A 17908-nucleotide genomic window follows, 5' to 3' on the forward strand; every position below is an offset into this window, starting at 1 on the left:
AGACAGCAGAGAATCCTGGTAGGGATGGGTTGTATGAGATCTAGCGCGTGAAGTCCTGTCCTGTTAGTATCGGGGTTTGAATTAGCTACATATTCACATCTCCACCTCCCTGCACCTTTCTCAATGTCGGATGCAATTAAATACCACATTTTTAAGGTCCTAAAAAGCATGCCCCACATCTATTGGCTTCAATAGGGTTAATCAAGGCCTTTACTAGATCACAGTGTAATTATTAGGTTTAAATCAAATTTAGAGGTTTTATAATTGGGAAAGCAAAGCTACTGTATAAGAACAGAACCAAGAAAGAAGCATAAAATTAGTTAGATGGAAGGCAGGAGAGAAAACCAGAGCACAAGTGTCAGAGGGAGGCTCCGTCCCCAGAAGTGCCTTGCCTTCATAAACTGGCTGAACAGGGATGGAAGACAAGAATTGCCAACTAGATAGAAGGAAAAGCTTTTTCACCCTGAGGGTGTTCAAACACTGGGACAGAGGCCTGGAGAGGTACCGGGGTATCCACCTTTGCAGGTGTTCAGTACTCAGCTGGGCAAGGAACCCAGCAGCCTGATCCAGCCTGGTCCAATGGACATGTAGTGGGCAAGGGACTGGACCAGAGACCTCTGGAGGCCCTCTCCACCCTGTGTTATTCTGTGCTTTAGTAGTCTGCTGCCTTCTCTGAAAGGAATTTATTTCCCCCTCTAGTTTCCCTTTCTCCTTTCCCTTTTCCTGCCTCTGAGTCCCACCTCACCATCCTTCTCTTCCACTGGAGCCTCTGGGCTGTCCTCTTCCATACTGACTTTATAGTGCCGGTTGCAGGATAGTCCCTTGTAAATACAAAAGGTTTTAAAGGAAAAATCGTGTAACTTGCAGCCCCCTGGCTCAGGTGGATTGCTTCCCCTTCTTTGCAGGAGTCCGGCCCCGGGCATCCTCCTCATGTTGCCTTTGATAACTGAGCTGCTGTTTCTCAGTCTCTCCTGAAAGCAGGGAATGATGGCTCAGAGCGTGTTTGGTCGTGCTGTGGGAGTGTTCCGAAAGCTGGAATTTGGCACAGGTGAAGTGCAAAGCTGATTGTTCATTTCTCCCCAGAGAGTCTCACAAACCTGGTAAAGGTGCGAGGACCTGGAGCCAGAGCTTCTGGCCCAAGGAGCACGTCCCCGCGCCCCAGGGCAGCGACGGGGGAGAGCTGGCTCTTGGCACATGGGCTGCTCTGGGACCAAGAGGAGGAGTGGAAAAGGGGGATCTTCTGGCTCAAATAACACAAATTTACTTAAAATTATTTAAATCAGAGCTGAATCTCGGGCATTGCTTAGTCTTCGCTACAAAACCCCACGTTCAGGAAATACTTTTTTGCTGCAGCAACGTGTAGGAAACTTATTCTGACAAGAGCAAACCCCATTTTAAGGCAACTAAAATAAAAAGGCATGTTTAAACTTTTTTTGTTAAAAATATGCATATTTGTCCTCAAATATCTTACAGTGTAAAACTATCTGAACGTTAAGTGAGCAACAATCCCTACTTGCATTCCAGGGGGGAAATATAATATGCACAGCAACTGAAAGGCTGTTTGGGTGCATGTACAATCCCAAATACTTCATTTCACATCTTTAGCAGTGTTGGATAGGGTTATCTTTTTTGTGGAAGGTGGAATTTTTGTTTTAGTTTGGGTTTTTTGGTTTTGGGGTAGGTTTTTTTTTGGATAAATCCAGGATTAGCTGTAGGAGATGGAACATTTATTGAAAGATACAATTTAAAAGTGTGACAGAAAATGTGTTTTGTAACTAATCTCACTGAAATTTATGTAAGAAACTTTTCCAATTCACCTGTACACTAGAGGAAACAAAAAAATATTATGAACTATGACTTTATTTTGCTTTCCTTTTCCACTCTTTAATTTTCACTGACTGCAGCACTGAACATGGGCCTGAACTTACTTTTATCATCGCGCTTATCTCAGAAGCAGAGGAACTGGTTGCTTAAGAAACAATATGAAGCTTCTTAAAGCAAAATGTCAGTTTGGATTTTAGCAGAGGTAAATGAGGACAGAGCTGAGACCTATAACTTTGGAGTTTTCTAGTGGGCAAGGGTTTGCCTGAAGACAGGAAAGAAATTCCCATTGCTTTCAATATAGCAAGGCTGGATCTTAGATCTGTAACCATGGTGCTTTATCAGAATGGATGTTTTTCCACCTGTTTTTATGTAGTGAATCACTATGAACTGAATAAATTACAGGAAGAATTGCAAGACCCGGAGTTGCAATCAATGCTGACATGAAATAGGAAGGTGATTGCAGCTGTCAGGTACCTCCACAAGGAGAAACCTTGACTCAACTTTGAGCGACACTTCAAATGCGTCAAGCCCTTGTTGTCTGCCTTCTTCCAGCCCTGTGCTGCTCAGCATATAAAGCATGTTCCCCGTTGTCAGAGTGACCTTGTCTGCCGTCTGTGCCTTGCCCTCTCCAGCTGAGCTTGTGCAGTAGGCTTTTTGTAGCACTGAATTTGGAGACATTTGAAAGTTGCCTGTAAATCTGGCACCACTTTGCTTCTGTGACACTTGTGACCAAGAAAAAACAGTGGATATTATTTTTTTTTTTTATGAATTATTTTCACCATGTTTTAAGTCTAGAGTTCTTCTCATGATCTTGTCTTAATAGAAAGAAATGACAATATGTTTTACAGTGAAGCACTGAGGGGCTGGTTGCATAAATTTTACTGTAGACAGCCAGGGTGGGAGGATGGTAGAAGAGCTGTGGGATGGACCCAGGGGAAATGCCTGCAGGGTGATGATATGAGAATAAAATTATTTTTTTTCAAGGCCTCCTCTTTGTCAGGTGACTGTCCTATAATGCCCACACTGCCAAAACCTTATTATTTTTTTAATGCTGAATTAATTTTGAATAGTCTTTCAGTGTCCTACAAGAAAAGCTGGTGTCCCAAACCCTGGGTTTATCTGCCTCAAATAACAACCAAGTCTTGTAGCCACAGATGGTAAGAATCTGCTGTTTCCTGCTCAGCTCTTGGCTCTTCTGAGCTGCCCATCCCCTCTTTGGCTTTGCCACCATACCTGTCCCTCTTCATCCTATGTGATGTTTCTCTCACCTCTCTCTTACCCCTTGTTCTACAGCTATCACCCATGCCTCTCCCATCCGCCTGGTGGGTCCCAGGCACATCGATCTAAGCAGCAAGCTCACCATATGAATGCCTAGAGCTGGGAGAAGACTGGAGGAGAGGGTGGAAGTGGCATGGACATACAGATGTCTGAAATCAGGTACGGTTGCTGTCTGAAGCCTAATAACAGTGAGCTTTTCTTGGTAATAAATAACTGCAAGCAAAAAAAAAAATCCTAGTGTAAAACTTCTTGTTGTTTTCCTGTAGCCACCGTGCGCAAGCTGTGCATTGAGATCCCCCAGCCCTGCACATCTGAAGGAAAAAGTTGAGATCTCCAACGTCAAAAATGACAACAAATAGACTATTAAGAATGGTTGAGCTTTGTTATGAAGTTAGAGCTTTGCAATGGAAATGCTAAATTTGGTATGAATGAAATATGACTGGGGATACTAGATGTGCAAGGGCCAGTGCCATATGTTTGCACAGGAAGGCAGCTTGGAGGATGCCAATTTGTAGCTAGAGTTTCCTGATGCTCTTTTTAGCCCAGCTCAGGCAGGTTTAAACCCTGTTAAAGGAAAATTATAGTTTTGTGATGGATATTAAATGGTTTAATACAGAATTGTCAAGACTGAATATTGCATTGCCCTGATCAGGGGTCCTCTGGAATCAAGCTTCTGATGAAATTCATAATTTAAGGCTACTTCTCAAAATGGATAGCTTACTCCCGCCAACAGAGGAACCTGAGATCCTGCTCTGGTCCTGGCTTGGCATAAGGCCCTTCTTGCTACCTGCACTCTCACAGGCCTCCTGGGCTGCTCACAAACCTTTAATATTCTCTCTTCTAAAATCACCTGGCCAGCTGGTGTTCGTCTTCTATGACTGCTCAGTCTTGTTCTTTTATTTAAAGTTTTTTCTCTTTCACTCTATAGCAGCACTCCCCCCAAACACTTGCCTCTCAACAAGGACCAGATGCTCTGTTTTGTCTTTGTAGACGTGATGGCTGAGAATGAGTGAATATTCCTTATATGCTCTTTGGTTCAAACCAGAAGAGCCTCAGAGCTTTTCTGAGGGCAGCAGACAAGTCCTCTAGGGAACGAAATGCTGGTTGAAGTGAACAGATGAATAACTTCTGGTGATACCTCCTTGTGTCCTGCTGGTACAGGACCACTGCCGTGTGAAGTGTTCAAGGAGAGCTCAGAACGATCTGCTGGCATTTACCCTGCTAGTGCAATGCAGGTGGTGTGTTGGCCAAGCAATGGTGAGGTCTTGGTCTGCTCTAGGTGCTGTGCCCTCCTCTTCCATCCCAGCAGGCCCCTGGATAGCCAAAGGGCCAGTGTAACCTTTGTGGCTGCTCTGACTTTTAGCAAAGCACTTCTCATGTCATTCTCCTGCCACTAACGCTTCTCTGCTGGCCATGAGCCCGTTGCATGGGTAATGCGACAAAGAGTGGGAGTGCAGGAAGCTAAAAACAACATTAAGGAGGATCCTCTGCTCAGGTACAGGCCAGTTATGGGGCTTGTTCCAGGAAGACTTTCATCTGAAGGTTGTGAGGCTTTGTGCCATCCTGAGCAGCAGTAACGAATGTATTTTCCTCCCTAACAAGCACAAATAATGAAGATTCTAAAGCTTAGGTTGGATTCATACCTAGTGTGAACTGAGAGCAGAACTTCACTCATGTCACTTCATAAATATTGATCTGATTTTTTTTACGATAGGTAGCTGGTGTGAAGCTGAAACTGATGTAATATTGAAGAATGGCCACTGTTCTTTAACCTGATAGCGGAGTTCTCATTTGCAGTTTGCTTTTGCAGCGCTATCGGCTCACCTGTGGAGGTAAGCTGGGTGTCCTTGAACTTGAAGTACTGAGGCAGAGCTGGGCAAAGGACCAATAGACCCTTGTTTCTATTCCTTGGAACACCTAATGTCAAGAATTGTTATTCATTCTTTGAAACAAAGACCTTTGGACAGTCTTTGTAATGAAATGAGCATATTTCAGCACAAGCCAGTAGCTTGGCAAGTGGGGAATTTTCTTGGGAAATATGACCCAGATCCGTTTTGTACTAATAGACATTTCCAGGCCCGTGAAAATGAAGGATGTGGATCTGCTTTCCGAAAGGTCCGTAACTGACATGGCATTTTCAAGGAGCAGGAGTTACCAAGTGAGCTGATGCCAAACCAAGCTGGAGAGCAGTGCTAGCCCTGTTCTGCCTGTGGGGAGACCACTTGCAGTGACATGGGACTGCAGAGCTGTTCCAGCAGGTCTGATGAGGGAGCAGGACCCTCAATTGTTAGGGTTACGGACACCAAGCTTCCATGCGTATGTGGCTGAGACGTGCATCTCAGCAAGACTGAAGCAGCAAAGTGCTATGAGGTTTCCAAATTTTCATAGCGCAGAGTCAGCAAGTCACTTTCCCAAGCCTCCCTCCTGCTGAATGAAGGATCGCTTGCTTTCTCTGCAAGGAAATAGATGCATGAAACTGCCCACATCTTTCCTGGAGAGTAAAGGAAAAGTGTAGTATTCAGAGCAGGGCAGGAGCCATGCTCCAATAGTGCTCCGTACATTGAACCACTGATTCCCATAGCTTAAAGTAAGAATTTTTGCAAACGCTGAATAAAAGCATAGCAATTTTCTGAGTAAGTGCAAGAAATGGCATTAATTACACTAAAGTTATTGTCTACCAAAGCTGCTTTCAATCATTTTTATATTCAATAGCATGCATCATCATGAATTGATGATAAATATAGATGAAAAAAGGTAGTGATAATGAAATTTATACAGGTGTAAATTAGAGCATATTTTTAAACTACTATGAAGTCACAGCTTCTTGAGATAACATAAAATTATAGGGTATGTGCACATCCTAAATTGAATCTTGGAGAATTTTGCACTGTTCGTATGCTAGTTGATTATCATTTGGGCAACGCTGTCTGGCAAAGTTACAAACCTCTATTTCCATAGCTTCCTACTCCAAGCCTTATTCTTAACCCCAAGGAGCCAGCATGGGGCTGGTACAAGCCATTGTGTATCGGACATATTTGAGCCATGGTCACTTACTATTTGGGGAGCAGCTATGGAGGCACTGTAACCTCAGGTCCCCAGCCTCAGCCCTCTCCTCCTCAGTCCTGGAAAAGAGAATATAGAAGTAGCACCTTTAACAGAAACAAAGGCTGCTCCCAAACATACAGGAATGGAAGGGTCAGAATCAACATGAGCACAACATACCTGGGCTCCTCCATCTATAGCCAGCCAGGCCCATTACGAAGCTCGTAACGGTCTCAGGAAGGACTTGGTTCCATTGGCTTTGCCCCTCTCAGGGGAAAGCTCATGTAAAGAGGCCGTGGGGGATAGAAATGAGGGGCTCAGGGCTGCGTCTCTCCCACTCTTTCACTCTTCAGGATGCATCTAAGTGTCAGGGACTAACAGCATTGTACAGTACGTGTGTGTTGGAAGTGGGTGTATTGCTAGTGCTACACCATTTAAGTGCCAGTCCGTGTAATTTTCCGGAAGGAACGGCTCTGCAGATAAACCTTCCTGTGTTGCAGAATAAAGTACAGAATAAATCCAAGGCAGAACGTTATAGTCATCCCTGTGTGCTAATGAAAGGTGGATAGTCAGATTGGAAATTCTTACTGATGTCCCTACAAAAAGATACTGACTCTGTAAACGGGAGTTATGGTAGGTCAGTAGCTTAAAATCTGTTCAGATATCTAGGGGGCTAAAGAGGAAACTGGAGCAAAAGTTTAGCATGTCTTTGGAAAGCATTGGTATGATCTGCACAACACCTTAAATGAGTACAATGGAGTTAGAGAAAGCAAGCTGTGAGTAAGCTATATTACAGAAAGGTACAGAAAAGCAAAAAAAAAAAAAAAAAAAAAGCATATGTGAATGATGATTTGAGAAGTTCTGATTCTCACAATGTTGGGAGTAGTCCTGATTTATTATCTCTGCAACAGCCTTGGACCTGCTGTCTGTTTCAGACTGCTCCTAGCACTTCAAACTGACATTTTCCATCCCTGCAGAGACATTTTTGTCTGCACTAGTATCAACGGCAGTTTGAACTCTGTTCACTCTAGCATGTCCCCGGTAGCATCTGCCTGACGTTGGGTTGGTTTTGCAGACCAGAGCAAGGGCCCCATGGGGAAGGGGGCTGCTGTGGAGCGGCTGCCATGCCACAGCGGGCGTGGGTGGGCACTGCGAGCTGGCAAACGCTGCGCGGGGCTGAGTGCACGGGGAAGGCTGCATCTTCCAGACTTTCTTGCTAAATTTGTATGGTTTGACAGCACCTAGTAAGTGAGATTTGCTTCCCAGGGAGCAAAAGGTGGGTTGGCAGGCTGGGGACAGCCCTGTGCTGAGCTCTGGGGTCCCCCTTCCCACCAGGCTGGGTGGGCTAGCCCCCCGTCTGCAGCGGCCGCAGTCCCAGAGGGGTGCACCACCCCCGCCTCACGCAGCCTGACCACATATGGGTGCGTTTCCAAAAGCTGCTGCTCTTTCTCCTCTCATCAGCAGTAAAAGAGGGTGATGGGTAATGCCAGTTTCCTCATACCGCTTCACTAACTTGTTATTCCCTGCTCAAGGTGATGACTAGGTCTCCATGAGGAGCTCACCTGGATTTGACTGGCACCCTTCCAGGGCCCCTGTCCCTGACCCCTGGCTTCAATCCTCACGTACTGTCACCCCAAGCCTCTATGTTCCCTTGCCCCAGACCTTCCTCCCTGTAGCTACAATCATCCCTGTTCCGGCAGCTGTGGCTGTCACCCCAGGGTCTCCATCTGCCCCACTAATGCTTTCTGCCTTTCCCCAGCATACCAAAGAAGCAGAGAGGAAAGTTTTCCTTCTTTACCTGAAAGCAAAGTCCACCAGAGTTCTGGGAGAAGGGAAAGGTGGTGGGGAACAGTTGAAAGGGGTTTTTTTTAATATATAAAAAAAGGAAGGCAAGAAACCGCGGACAAATTTGGGACAGACATTCAGTGTGAATCACCTAGCTGCACTGTCCCTTGCCTGAATGGGTGCGACAGTAATGTTGGTGTAGCCAATTGGTCCAAAATTCACAGTTCTTATGAACGTGTCCTAATTATTACACAGCCATTTGGACAAAGCTGCTAAAACTGCTGCATCTACTGCTGATTTCCATCTTGCCTTCCTCTCACTGTCTTTTTAGAACCCCCAAACTAGATGATTGCACATCTATTAGATGTTACATTGAGAAAGCTGAAGATGTGGTAGTCCGAGTGCACCGTAGTGAGTGCTGCACTGGAGAGGTTACCCCAGACCCCTGCTTGGGGCCTTACGGGTACACTTGTGCAGGGTGGGGAGGAAAGTGTGGGATGGCATGGTGTGACCCCACTCTGCAGCAGCTGCATCTCGTGGCAGCCGGCAGTGGCAAAGGGGTGGCAGCCCTGGAACTGCTACCTACGCTGCAGGGCACTGCAGAAGCCAGATAGCTGGGCAGTGGAAGAGGAGACGGTCCTAGCACGCCGACATCCCTTCAGCTGACTGTCACAATCAGCTTGTCAGACTATATAGGTGAGAACAAAGAATTCTTGTCCCTTTGACTTATCTGGAAGGAGCCTCATAGCAAAGGAAGCAGATGTGGAGGTTCCTTCCCTGCTGGCTGGGGTGAACCCTTAGACAATGGACCATGCTCGAGATCATATGGGGCAAGGCTATTCATGTGAAATGGAGAAGGAGAAATTGAGAGGGAAGGAAGAGAGATAACCTATTATGAGCTGACACCTAATAAACTAAACAACTGAAAAAGGTGAGCAAAAGTTATAGACAAATATTCAGTTAAAAGAAAAACCAGAGAAAAAGGGAGAACAGCCAATAACAGGACAAAGAGTGAAAGCTGACACATTGCAGATAATTCTACTGACAATGTTATAGAACACTTAATGCATGAATAACACCTCCAATCTTGTATCATTTACTTTTTCTGCTTCCAGTTACTCTGAGGGCTATCATAGCTTTTATGTCTGAAGAGATATAATATCTTTTGATTTTATGGTGTGAACTACAGTCTATTTTGTCTGGACTTTTCAAAGTATCCCAGGCCTCAGAATGAAATGATTGTTGAATATAACACCATCAATCTTTGATATTTTTTTTTAGCAGCCATTTAAATATTTTCCCAGTGAGAGAAATAGCGAGATGCTTAGCTATTGAGAGACAAAGTCTGTGTCTTTGTGGTCACAGGGAGTCAAGAGAATTTGGCTGCCTCTCTGTAAGCTGTCTGTTTGCAACTTGCTTGTGCTTACGTGTGGACTTAGGGCTGGATAACTGTATGTGCTTAAGGTGGAGTCAAACCAGGCAGTGGAGCAGCATTTGGGGTGTACACAGATATTTATGTAATTCTAAATGTCTTTCCTATGTTCTGCACCACTGAGGCAGTTCTTAGGATGCGGAGACCGAAGTTAACGAGCAGCAGTAATGCAGACGTGCTAGGGGAGGGGATGGGCTGAGCTGATGGAGAAACTCAGGTCAGGACAAGATGCCAGGCGTTGATGTGGCTCATCCCCTGCATCTCCTGCACTGGGTGGTGAACATGGTGCACACTGGTTGAACTGGGAACTCTCAAGGGAACATTTCAGGTCTTTCATCTAATACATTTCTAGTAAATCTTCTGTTGTTATGTGCAGTTACATGCGATTAAAATTAAGTGAAATACAATAATATTATGTTTGACATAGTACTTGCAATATTAGCAGTTTTTATTTTACTGTCAGTATTTTTCATAAAGTAAATTTCTTCTCTGGGAACAGGGACCTGTAGAAGAATATTCCAACAAAAAACTTTTCTGAGTTAAAATGCGGCTAACTCTTTTCTTCCCTGTCTCCCAGAAGATAAACTGCAGCTATTGGGAATGATGATAAAGCTTTAACTTTCACTAGAAATATATTGCTTTTAGAAAACTGTCCATTGCACAAAGTTTATTCAACACAGAGGCTAGATGCGTGCGTACAGTGGGTGCTGGATGTGTACTGAGGCAAAGGAACATGCAAAGAGGGTAGCAAAATGTGCAAAATACCTGGAAGGAAGAAAGGCTGCAGGGTTTTATTTATGAGATATGAAAAGGAATATGGAGGTGTAGGAGTAGGAAGGAATGTGAAGTATCCCTGGGTATATATAAGCATAGGAAGGGAAGAGAATTGAAGTTATTTGCTGTTTGTGCAAAGGAAGATGGGAGCAAGGGGAAGTTGTGTGCTTGCTGGGACTGTTGGCACCCACAGCACGTACGGACTCTGTGTTGCCAATTGATGACCCCTGGACGCCCAGCAGTCCCAGAGGATTCCCTGGTCACAGTAGCGAAGGTGATCATGCGTATGGTAACTTAAAAAAAAAAAAAAAAAAAAGTCATGCTGCACAGTTTAAATCTCTAAATTGATCCCATGGTAACACTCTCTCTGGGCTTCTTATTATGTATTCAGATACAACAATTAAAATAATGTGATATAAAAAAAGAAAGTCATAATCATGAAGTTTGGGAACACCACATGCTCGAGCTGTGTTTGCCAAGTGCGTGTGGAAGGGCTTGGAGGATGTGACAGATAAGTGCACTGTTCACACAAATTCAAAACGAGCACGGAAACTGGAAGGACAGAACAAAACATCCAGCCCAGTCATAAAGCAAGTGGTAGAGACAGCGTTGTCTCTGTACACTGGTCAGGGTGGCTCTGACCAGTATGCAGAGCAGTCACAGGGAACAGGCTGTTCTGTATGCGTGTTGCCTTGTATGGAGCTGGTTTTGAATGAAACGTATGAAAGAAGAGTTTAAAAACACATTGCTTTGTATGGCCGAGGAGGGGCTTGTCACTCGCCTTGGGCATGTGTGTGTTAAATAGCCGGCTAGTTCCCTAGGTTGAGTTCAAACCTTCCTTCCAAGAGACCTGAAAAACCCTCAATGCTGTGTTTGGTTTGTTGTCTTTCTTTGGGGCCCTTCACCTGTTCATCTGGTGTGTTGGGGTGAAGCCCTCTCAGACTGAAAGGAGAGGGGGCTGTGTAACGTGGTGAATGCACGAGGAATCAAAAGCAAACCACACAAAGCATATGTGAGATAAAGGGGGTTACAGTCCTCTATGCCATTAATGTTTTGCGCTGTTTACTGTTCCAGAAAGGGCGGCAGGGGTACTTTATCAAGTTTCCTTAGCATTTCCCGATAGAACTCAACATGTTATTTACAATTCTGCTGGTCTCTCATCTGCAATTCTCACTTCAGTAATTTGTCTGACTGTTTTCCCTTGGCTGAGTGTTTTCCCTCACTGTGTGTTGGTTTCTCCTGAGGCACATGCTGACCACTTTCTCTTCACTGTGTTTGAGGGTTTTTTCTCACACACAGAATTTTTTTAAATTCAGTGTCAACCTCTAAATGCAAAATTAGGAAAATCATGGTGGTTTGAATCATTTCGCTCATCCTTCCAGACTGTCTGAAACGTAGAGTGAAAACTTGGAAGTTGGCTAAGGAATAACTGTAAGAATAGGGACTATTAGTTTAGGTTGGGTAACCAAAGCAAAGTAACAAGCATGGAAGTTCTTTAGTTCTTCCTGCTCAGGGGAGCTCCTCACTTCACTACTGAAATGTCTGATCATTTCAAATTTTCTGTCTCCCCAGAGCTTCCCAGCCACTCTTTTCTACCACTGCCACGTTGGTCAGAAGAACAAGAACGAATCCTCCTTATGTTCTCTGACCCTGAAATATCTCTATGTAACTTCCAACAATAGGCTTTTGGTGAGGATTCTCTGTACTTATCAGCTCCTCATTCCGTGAAGGTACCCCTGTGGAGTGCATCACACCTTCCCTGCTGTGTGAGGTCAATATTTGTGTGTTCTTCACCTTATGCAATTCTAAGCAAAGCCTTAAACTTATCATAAAAGAATAAGGGCAGCAAGTATCCCAGCACAGCCACCTGGGCCAGCTAAGAGTGCAAGGGGTCAGCGGTGCGGCAGGTGGGCAGCGTGTGGTGATGGGCAGAGTGAAGGAGCATCTGGGCCTTCAAGGCTCAGGCAGGACTTAGAGCCTGTCTAAGGCCCTGGCAGCAGCGTGGGTGGCACTGTGTGGATGTTTCTGCAGTGCAAAATAATGTATGTGCTGTGCTTGTGTGGAGAAGCTCAGGAGGATGAGTTGTGTGGAGGAGCCTAGCATGAGTTGTAGGCCTGTGGCTATGGAAGATAGCAACTCCAAAGTGGCTGGAAGATGTCTCAGCAGCTGTTAGGATTATTGGGAGGTGCCTATTACACATGCTGAGAAAAGATGGCTGTAACATTTGTTTCCCCACAATTTTACCTTTCCAGAGAGGGAAAATCAGCTTGTATTGGCAGCATAGCTTCTTATGAGTTCCTATGAATCGGATGCACACTGTAGGGACTTGTCAGTCTTGTGTGAGTATATAGGAAAAGGCAGGCACTGGGACATCACAAAATTTAAGAAAAAACAAATCAAGGAGGATCTTTTGTATTTGTCTTTAACACACATCTTCTCCAAGTATCTCAGAGACTTCGCCCACATGTGCTGAAATCGGTGAGAGCCTGGATTTTCTGCGACTAGCAGAGTCCGTGACAACCTCCACTGATCGAGCAACTGACTGCACTGACCTTTCTCTGAAGTACTTGATGGCTTCCTGGTCTAGGAAGTTCTGCTCTTCTCGAAAGCCCTGCTCAAAGATTTTGCGCTTGTGTCTGAACTCAATGACAGTCTTAGTGTAAGAGTTCAAGGTAGTAACGGAGGCCGCCATGCAGCAGGTGAAAGAACCCCATGCCAGACTGTGGAGAGAGAAACCAGCAGAGCTGGGTTAAGACAGCAGCTCACGTTATATTTCTGATGCCAAGAGACACACATACACAGGATGCAACTAGGCAGGTAAGTCGGTGGTGACAAACCCGTTCTCCTCATCTTACCTCCAGTGACCTGTGGCACATGCTCAGGCATGCAGGCAGGATGCTGGGCTGGGGGCTGGGCACAGCTTTCATCCCATGGACAACCGTGTGGCAGAGTGGCTAATGTGAACACTCGATGTGCTCTGACAGAAGAGTCAAATGCCTCTCAATTTCCCTTTGAAATGTTTCAGACCCTTGCAGATAAGTGCTAAAATCTATAGAGCAGTCACAAACTCCTAGAAGGAGTCCCACCCCAGAGAACACATCTTTTGGACCAGTGGAAGTTCTCCAGCGTCCATGGGAGACCGGCTCTGCACAATGCTACTGCAGGGTTGGTTTCAATTCTGTGGTTTTGTGCCTTCATCAGACTACTGTATTTCCTTCTTCCCTGGCTCATGGACATTTCTAGCATTCCTGGCTTATATCCAGTCTCTAAAAGCCTGACCAGAATAGAAGACAGCGCTTGCATTTTGTGGAGAGATTAAATCTGAGGGCAGTGCTCCCAGTGTACAGGCAGTGCTGGCCAATCTCAGTCAGCTGGTAGCAGGACACCTTCAAGTACCAACCTGCAAGCATGGGGAGATGGAGGGAGAAGGAAAGTGGAAGAAATAAAAGTAACTGTCCCAATGCCAGGCTGGAACAGCAGCCGGTGTTGTCCTGGGCCTCCTGGCAAGGAACGTTCAGCTGGGAGCTGCTCTGCTCCCTGCTCTGGACTGGGTTTCCCCCAGGTGCCTTCTGCCCTCCCTCCACATCTCTCCTCCAGCCTTCATCTCCCTGATCTCCAGTTCAGATGTGGCTTGGGGAGGAACTCATGACCCCACGGAGTTTAGATGCATTTTGAGCATGAAATAGAGCTACAAAAAAGGCACTGAAATCTTCCTTTTGTTTGCAGAGCTTATCTGCTTTCAGGCTCCCGTTGACTTCACATTCAGCCCATCAGCTGCAGCTACAGTTCACAGTGGCTTCCTAACTAACTTGGATTAAGTTAATCATCTGTGTCAGCTACACACTTTACCTGCGCCTTGCTTTCACCTTTCCTATAACCAAATTGAACACTGATATAAATTATGCAGAACAGGAAGAATACAGCCACAGTAGGATTATCTTATAAATACGCATTATCAACAGAGCCCTCAGCATGAGCTGTTTTCCCTTTCTGCAAAGGATCTGCAGACAAGGAAACAGTTTCTCATTTCAAATTAGATGAAAGTTGAAAAAGAGCACCTATTCATGCACTGAAAAATCTGGGGGAAAAAAATGGTTCAAGTAAACAGAAACGGCTCATTTCAATGATTTCAAAATTCAGTGCATACCAAGTCCTTTAGGGACTCCCATGGCAGTGAAGCTTGTGGAGGCAGCCCCTTTCCTCCGCATTTTTGAGCCCCTTTGCCAGATGCAGTCAGATAAGAAGGAAGCACAGTGAACACCGGGGTGATGAAGTTCTCTTAGATTTCCCACAGCTGGGTGAAGTGGAAAGGAAATTTATGCTATGTGTGACTGTCCAGGCACAGGGAATCCTGGCAAGTGTCTTCCTCCTACATGGAGCGTGTGGAAAACCTCCAAGAGCTCCAAATATTTCCAGCTGGACTCCTAAACAATATCAAGGAAGAAGCCAGCTGAAACCACATGCTTCACTGTGCCTGGTTGGTGCCTGGGGAATGACATATGGAGAAAAATTTCTCTTGAAAGTTTCTGATAATTTCTAATCACTAACTCAGAAATGCTGAAAGGTTCAGAGAAGGAAATACAGAATGAAGACTCTTAATGTGACCTCAGGCCTGGCATTTGGTAAATCATAATAATGAGACAATTATGGTTGATATGGTTGAGATTTTTTATGGACTTTGGTTAAATGTTATTTCAGTGTAAAAAGTGGTTCTCGTACCTGTAAGAGTACCATCCTACTTTAGGTGAAGGCCTCTTTAACAGCAATGCCCCTCTGTGCCAGCTGTGCCCCAGATGTGGTGGGACTGTACCTATAGTGCCTCTGGTAGCTGAGCTCAGGGCTGTGCTTTCAAGTTCCTCTGTGGCCTAAACAGCTCAGGGTTTTGTATATTTCTTTTTTCTAGGAGGGGCAAATTTGAACATCCCCTGATCCTCAGAGCCAGTGGAGAATTCCCTGGGCTACTCCTGGCTCGTGCCAGAGCACAAACACCCTTCCAGGCTTTGCCAAAGGCTTGGGAATGGGGTAGGATAACAGGGACAAAGTGATGCATTTTCAACCCTGGGGTGTCTGAGCAGATCATGAGCATCCCTTCCTTATCTGAGGGGAGTATTTTTGTCATCCCCTTTCGATAGAGGGGAAATAGAGTCACGGAAAAAATAGCTTTCCCATTGGCACTTGGGAAACGAATGGCAGTCCAGGTCTGCACTCATGCCCTTGGGCTCTTGGCCATGGGGACAGTGTTCCCAGGACCCACGTTTCAGTGGCGTTGCAATTCTCCATGCTCTGACAGGTGTCTAGGAGGATGATGCAGTGGTACTTCTTACAGAAGGCTGTAAACAATGCTGATGTTTGTACTACTGGTTCAGGGGTATTTAAAGCTCATGCTTCAGGCCATCACCTGAACCCAGATCGAGCAGAAGGAAATTCCTGCATGTGCAGCGTTCCCAAACTCCACCAGACTGGGTGGGTGTTTGTTTTTAACCCTTCTTAAAGAAGGCGTTGAAGTCTGGGGATGCCAGGAGGGGTTGTAGCTCTCTAGTCCCTATGGAAGTGGTGGTTTAGTGTTAGCTGGGAGGAAGAAGCCTCTTGTTTTTGCTGCATTTGACTTTCAGACCTTCCTTTGCCAGTTCTGCTCCCAGTCACTGACGTGGCATGAGGAACCCCATGGCCTTCCCCTGGCTGCTGAGCACCGCTGCCGGCTGGAAACGCTGCGCTGTTCACGTCTGCCCCGGGGGAGCTGTGACTGAGCTGCGGTTTGCACCGTGCCCAGCGTCTGCCTAGGTAAGTGCGTTGCCTCGGAAGGTATTAGTGGAAAGGAGGGAGATTCCCAAATCTGAGAAGCTACTTTGTGACGGCAATAGCTTGAGCAGAGCTCGGGGTGAACCCGCAGTTACTGGATAGAGTGAAGCTGAGGTCCCACTTCAGGAATATGGGAAGAGCTGAGGTTGCTCCCATGTATTTTTCTGCTGGTGGGTATCTCCAGCATCCTCCACAGTGAAGCCTAACCCCAGGGTCTTTAAACCAAAGCCTGCTGTGCCCTGGCGGTGGCTGCGTGGGGAGAGCTGCGGGCAGGGGTGCGCCTGCTCTGGGGCAAAGCTGTGGTGAGGGCAGCGGCAGCACTGCCGGCTGCGAGCGCAGGTGGGATGCTGGCTCTGAACAGCTCTCTCTGAGCATGGGTGGGATGAGTGGGCTCGTGATGCCCTACGGGACCTGCAAGCCTTTGATGCCCGCTCTGAGACACGGGGTTTCTTGTCTTGCACAAGATGAAGGGGAATGATCTAATGAGTGCTTTATCATGCTAGACATTTAACAATATTCTGAATTTTGAGTATTGCAGTAAATTATTAAATAGAGTTCTGAAGACAAATTAACAGAGGATATGCCTTATTATTTAAAGATATTAATAATTATACAATTATGACCACAGAATTGCTACGAACATTTATATAAATATTATAAATATATGATTGCAGTTTATTTAGAAGTTCATCACCACATGCAATAAATATTAATTTTTGATACACAAAATAAGCTGTATTTTAAATATAATGCAATTTATATTTTGTAACATGTTACTACAATATTAGTAACTCCTCCCATCAAACACAATACAGTGAGGGGAGAAGGAAAGACTAATAATTCCCTGTAGTGCTGTGCGTAAGAAGCATTTGTGTTTGTTTACTGGTGTTAGCAAAGGTTCTTGTCTCTGCTTTGAGATGGAATGAAAATAATACACTATATTTAGCAATGAAAAAGTATTCTCCTTAGCCGTGCAAAGAGGCTGATGCCTCTAGAGGGATGTGAAAGTCGTTTGCAGTTATTTCTATTCTCCACGGTCTCCTTGTAAGCTTCTTATAAGCTTGCAAGCAATATAACACAGTTGACGTATCTTGGCCAAATTATTTTTTATGTGAATTTTAGAAGATAAATGGGAAAAGTAAAAATAAAATCAGTTTCCAAAATGTCATGACCATTTTCCCAAGCCTTCTTGCCATGATCCACAGGGAAGTCTTAAGGTGCCAGGAGCACTATGCCTTCCACTGTGGCTGTGTTAAAAGCTGCAGTGTAAGGTTCAACTAAGACATTAATTAAAAAAAAAAAGCAAAAAAAAAAAAAGCTCAAAGTCTCTGAAATGCCATGGCAATTATGTACCTAAATTGAACTTTAATGAGAGTGCTCAATCTGTGTTGGTAATTGTGGTTGCTGTTTATTTACAAATGCTATGTACCTGCTGATAGGCACAGCTGCTGCTGCACAGTCACTGATAACTGTCCTCTACACCTCAACAACTGTATGGCCATGGTGGTTTTTTGCTCCTAGCATTTTGGCAGCTGGAAATTTACATGCATCTTCCTGGAAATCTGTGATATGTACAATCTCTCAACAAACTGATGGAACAACTCAAAAATGAAAAGATATTAACCAGTGGTGACACTTACCAGAAGGACCATCCATAGTCCCATGAATGTGGTCGCCAGTCCTCTGGCCCAAGGCTGACTGTCACTTGGAAAACTTGAGTATACATCATGTGTGCCACCATCCCCAAGAGACCTGAGAAGCAGGGATTATAACAGGAATTTTTGTGCTAATGTTTTTTATAATTCTTGAGATAGCTACTGCTGGAAGTGCTTTGAAAGCTCCAGAAAAGTCTTTGTTGTACTTTTATGCCTCTTATTCTACTGTGGAGGAGGGAGTTGCATGGGCAGAGGAAAGGTGTGACTGAGAACTCATTATTTTACATCATACTGAATTCTCAATTAAGAGAAGAGTTAA

The 17908-nt window shown here is 45.1% G+C and overlaps 1 protein-coding gene across 2 annotated transcripts in view; it reads right to left on the reverse strand.

Moving 5' to 3' along the window:
* The window catches only part of GSG1L (GSG1 like), a 59284-nt gene that overhangs the window by 2952 nt on the left and 38424 nt on the right, over nucleotides 1-17908 (reverse strand). The window contains exons 4-5 of one of the 2 annotated variants that reach the window (XM_027801876.2): nucleotides 17575-17686; nucleotides 12688-12855 (exon numbers count right to left, since the gene is read on the reverse strand). In XM_027801876.2, the coding sequence (XP_027657677.1) occupies nucleotides 12688-12855; nucleotides 17575-17686 (280 nt within the window). The remainder of the gene's footprint in view (nucleotides 1-12687; nucleotides 12856-17574; nucleotides 17687-17908) is intronic. The other variant, XM_027801877.2, reaches the window with a different exon arrangement.

This window comes from Falco cherrug, chromosome 4 (genome assembly GCF_023634085.1).
Source record: "Falco cherrug isolate bFalChe1 chromosome 4, bFalChe1.pri, whole genome shotgun sequence".
NCBI classification, from domain to species: domain Eukaryota; kingdom Metazoa; phylum Chordata; class Aves; order Falconiformes; family Falconidae; genus Falco; species Falco cherrug.